At 46.0% G+C, this 5010-nt stretch overlaps 1 protein-coding gene across 2 annotated transcripts; it reads right to left on the bottom strand.

The window, feature by feature from the left end:
* LOC110539039 (aminoacyl tRNA synthase complex-interacting multifunctional protein 2) lies at positions 1-4725 on the bottom strand. 2 transcript variants are annotated; one of them, XM_036972975.1, is made up of 4 exons: positions 4436-4725; positions 2934-3149; positions 1551-1785; positions 1-949 (listed from the first exon to the last, which is right to left on the bottom strand). In XM_036972975.1, exons 1-4 carry the CDS (start codon positions 4562-4564, stop codon positions 561-563), a joined length of 969 nt encoding a protein of 322 aa, XP_036828870.1. In that variant the 5' UTR covers positions 4565-4725; the 3' UTR covers positions 1-560. The 2 variants fall into 2 exon arrangements, with proteins under 2 accessions (XP_036828870.1, XP_036828871.1); XM_036972976.1 differs by having other exon boundaries at positions 4550-4715.
* Positions 4726-5010: the final 285 nt, after the last annotated feature.

The raw sequence follows: 5010 nt of genomic DNA, 5'->3' as shown, positions 1-5010 counted from the left end.
TTCAAAGTTTGATCCAAAGTGGACATTTTAGTGATTTAAGAACAAAAACGCTACAAAGTTTTACTTTTCATACTGTAGATACCACATCAGTAGGTCCTGTTGCGTCACATTTTTCAACCGCTTCTTTAGTTAAACATCAAGTCACACCCCATTACTACGCCCCCACACACACACCCATCTGTGTAGATCATCTTGTTAGGCACGAGGGAGGGAGAACTGTGTTTACAGCTATCTATATCTGTTCAGTCATTGCAAAGCTTAGATACACAAGTAAGGGAGTAAGGGAGCATTTCTAGAGTATTGGGATGTGACAGGTGTATTCAATTATTCCCTTTTCGTTCTGAGCACAGTGCAGAGATACAGTTAAACCCCATAGGCTGGGCCCTGGTGGCGCTCCAGCTAGAAGTCACCCGTACACAGATCTAGGGTCAGACTACTACTTCACCCCAAAACCTCTATTCCCAACAAGGGGACTGGGGCAATATCTGACTCTGGATCAATGACTAGTGGGTATCTTCTACCTACTCCATTGAAGCACCCTGAGATCTGCTAGGCAGCTGTCACTGCAGTAGAGGGTTGGCGGGGCCAAAGTGGCCCAGGTTCTCACACGCTTTAAGCCAGCGCTGGACGTTGGCAGGACAGGAGGCGGCAGGGCCTGTCTGGAGGACGCAGCAGTAACAGGCGATGTCAGCCAGCGAGAGCTCGGGACCGGCCAGCCAGGGGTCGCGACCCAAAGCGCCGTTGAGGGCGCGGAGGACTGCCGACCGCTCCTTAGCGCTGCCCTCAGCGAGCTGGAAGAAGGCTGTGTCCACCCAACTGTCCACCAGTGTAGCCAGGGCGGGGTCGCTGGGGTAAGGGGCAACGAGGCGGAACAAGAAGCGCGCCACGTTGGCCTCGCCCTCGATGGGGCACATGTTCTGAATGCTGAACTTCATCTGCAGCTTGGAGACTAGAGATATAGAGATACAGAGAGGGAGGGAGACGACGAGAGAGAGAGACGGCGAGAGAGAGAGAGGGGGGAGACGGAGAGAGAGAGGGGGGAGACGGAGAGAGAGAGGGGGGAGACGGAGAGAGAGAGGGGGGAGACGGCGAGAGAGAGAGAGGGGGGAGACGGCGAGAGAGAAAGAGAGGGGGGAGACGGCGAGAGAGAAAGAGAGGGGGGAGACGGAAGAGAGGGCAAGGGATGAGAGGAGAAAGGTACATTTACTCCAGAGATAATCTAAATAGGTGTTAAAAATGTTGAAAGCAGCTAACAATGAAAGGACACATTGTCTATACATATGAATAGTAAATGGTGAGCGATACTAGTACGTCTGACATCACATCTCCCTAACCTAGACCAGTCACGTCAGTTCAAAGCTAGGTGACATTCCTAGCCATACCCTATCTCTCACTCCACTACTCTTTCTACCCCCCCTCTCCCAACATTCCCCTCTTTTTCTACCCAGTCTCTCCACCCCCTTCACTTAACCCAATCTGCCCACCCACTGTTCCCAATCTAAACTTTCTACTCTTTTACTACCCTGTCTCTGACTACCACCAACCCTCACCATCTTTCCATATAAGGGTGAAGCCCAGCTGGAAACGCTGGCGGACGTAGCTGTCTGCGTGGCGCGGCCCCAGGCAGGCGAGCAGCTGCGCGGGCACACCGGACACTGATGAGTGGACATGCACACTGGAGAGCACCCGGTAGCGCTGGCACAGCATTGCGTGGAGCACCAGCAGGGTGAGGGGTGGTCGTGCTGGATTGGCGTTGATCACAATGTCCCGGAGGGCACCAAGGTCCTAATGGGTACAGGACAAATTATGATGATACCCTCATAAGGCGTTTCCACCACACTTGAGTCGTGGCACAGCCGAAATAGACAAATTATGCGGCGTATTGACGAAACTCAACTTAATGAATTGCTATTCCTATAAGATCTCTAACAGACAAGAGCTCTATTCCTATAAGATCTCTAACAGACAAGAGCTCTACTCCTATAAGATCTCTAACAGACAAGAGCTCTATTCCTATAAGATCTCTAACAGACAAGAGCTCTACTCCTATAAGATCTCTAACAGACAAGAGCTCTACTCCTATAAGATCTCTAACAGACAAGAGCTCTATTCCTATAAGATCTCTAACAGACAAGAGCTCTACTCCTATAAGATCTCTAACAGACAAGAGCTCTACTCCTATAAGATCACTAACAGACAAGAGCTCTACTCCTATAAGATCTCTAACAGACAAGAGCTCTATTCCTATAAGATCTCTAACAGACAAGAGCTCTATTCCTATAAGATCTCTAACAGACAAGAGCTCTATTCCTATAAGATCTCTAACAGACAAGAGCTCTATTCCTATAAGATCTCTAACAGACAAGAGCTCTACTCCTATAAGATCTCTAACAGACAAGAGCTCTACTCCTATAAGATCTCTAACAGACAAGAGCTCTACTCCTATAAGATCACTAACAGACAAGAGCTCTACTCCTATAAGATCTCTAACAGACAAGAGCTCTACTCCTATAAGATCACTAACAGACAAGAGCTCTACTCCTATAAGATCACTAACAGACAAGAGCTCTACTCCTATAAGATCTCTAACAGACAAGAGCTCTACTCCTATAAGATCTCTAACAGACAAGAGCTCTATTCCTATAAGATCTCTAACAGACAAGAGCTCTATTCCTATAAGATCTCTAACAGACAAGAGCTCTACTCCTATAAGATCTCTAACAGACAAGAGCTCTATTCCTATAAGATCTCTAACAGACAAGAGCTCTACTCCTATAAGATCTCTAACAGACAAGAGCTCTACTCCTATAAGATCACTAACAGACAAGAGCTCTACTCCTATAAGATCACTAACAGACAAGAGCTCTACTCCTATAATTGACAAGAGCTCTATTTCTATAAGATATTTAACAGACAAGAGCTCTATTCCTCACCTTGCCCAGTAGGGAGTCCAGGTCTGCAGTACCTCTAAAGGATGTGGCTGTGGGACTCTGGGAGAGAGAGGTCACAGTCTGGTCCAGGTCAGCGTCGGGTGTGGTCACGGTCTTGGCCAGGCCATCCACGGCTGCCTTCAATTCATAGAGCCTGCGCATGATCTTATCCTGACGTACCTCCAGGTCTCTGAACGCAGGGTCCACCTCTGTCCCATTCTACGGGGGGGGTGGAGAGCTATGGTTAACACATATATAGTACATTAAGACAAACACTTGATTTTATGCTGACGCAGCTCCAAAGCCTGTACTGCAGGGTCCACCTGTCTGACAAAAAGAGAAAGTAAACACACCCTGCCACAAACAAACACACACATGCTGCCCTCAGGGCCCTGTGAAGGAAATGTGTTAACACAATACACACACATTACATGATCATTCATGTTAAGCCCAATGTTCCCTCCAAGCTGCAGGCAGGCACGCAACTCCCCCGGGACTGCCGCTAGATTGAACTTCTCAACTTTCTAGAGTTTTCCCTGTTAGTTAACACTATCAACGTTTCCCTTTACTATGGCAATTGTCATCGAATCAACACAATATTAGCAACTTTCAGTGCAACATTGGCTAGGCCTTTGTCCCACTGAGGGACTATGTAGTCAGGCAGATAATTGTTTGAGGGGGACTGAATACTGAGGGAGGTGAAGGGATTGATTGCCAAGAAAGCTGTGTTTCCTGAGGAAATCTTTAGGTGAGCTGTCAAAACACCAAACATGAAAACAGAAATGTGTCATTGACTCATTCTTATAAACTAGCTAGATCATTTGGTCTGATGATTGTAAACAGGGAGTCATTGTTGATAAGGCTGAATTCAGAGCCATTCCTATAGCCAGCTAGCAACACTATAATATTAGGCTCGGCTATGGCTGAATCCATTAGCCTACATGGCATATAGAAAAAGGCTACTAGAAATGACAGCACGTCTATATAACGTAGTTGTTCATTATACTGTATAATGACATGTTTTTGTTGCTGTCTCGCTAACGTTAGCTAGCTACAGTAGTAAATTACTGGCAGTCAGTTACACCCACCAATATCATCCACTCAGTCTAGCACACAAAATGTCTGACCTGGGCCAATCATATGCTGGCTGCTAAAATCTAACTAACTATGTAGAGGAAAATATACGTTCGGAGTAGTGTACTGGTAACGTCCTGTCACAAATTCTGGGGGGCACAACCAAAACATCTAGCTACGGTAGTTAACTCAAATTACGTTAGTCAGCCACACATCATTGCATCAGCCGAATAAGAGATTGGTAGGGTTGAAGCTAGGCTAACGTTAGCTAATTTTCTGGCAAATGATCAAACTGTTGTTGTTGTGGGGCTATGTAACGTTAGCTCATTTTTGACAGCAAATTGTCACATTTATTAGCTGGCTAGTTAATTCATGACATTAGTGAGATTAGCTAGTCCATTTATGGTCGGATTTCAAATAACGTTAGTTACCTGAAGCGCATGTTCCGAGCAGCCACTTGCACTTCTCTGCGCGTGGATATTCGGCAACTTGTACATGCAGGTTGGCAAATCAGTCTTTATGTCATCCCCAAAGACGGGCTTTACCTGGTACATGGGCATATTGTTGGGTGGTTAGTGCCCTCCAAAAGAACCAATAACAACCGATATTCCAGCAACAGCTGACTTCTGGGGACGTTACTTATCAGACCGCTGCAGCTACGTGCAGCCTGCGACCGAAAGGAAGGATGCCCGACTCAGTGTCTTACGTCACATCCGGTGAAAGTGATTCGCTCAGAGAGTTACGTTAGTTGTTACCGACTTTGATTTGATCAGGTCCATCCGGACCAGGTATGATTTTGTGTGTGTAAAGAAAACTTTCTCCCTATGCAGCTAATGACTAGTCCTGGTCCAATATACTGTAGCTTCTGCAGTTATTGCTTAATATCAGCAGCGGTGGCGACGCGTCATTCAGGGCAGGTGGGAAGACAACCAGTTTAGCTTAAAAAAAAAATATATATATATATATATATATATATATATATATATATATATATATATATATATAT

This window comes from Oncorhynchus mykiss, unplaced genomic scaffold (assembly GCF_013265735.2).
Source record: "Oncorhynchus mykiss isolate Arlee unplaced genomic scaffold, USDA_OmykA_1.1 un_scaffold_215, whole genome shotgun sequence".
Classification (NCBI taxonomy): Eukaryota; Metazoa; Chordata; class Actinopteri; order Salmoniformes; family Salmonidae; genus Oncorhynchus; species Oncorhynchus mykiss.
The sequence above is the reverse complement of the archived record's forward strand: the minus strand, read 5'-3'. Positions and strand labels throughout refer to the sequence as shown.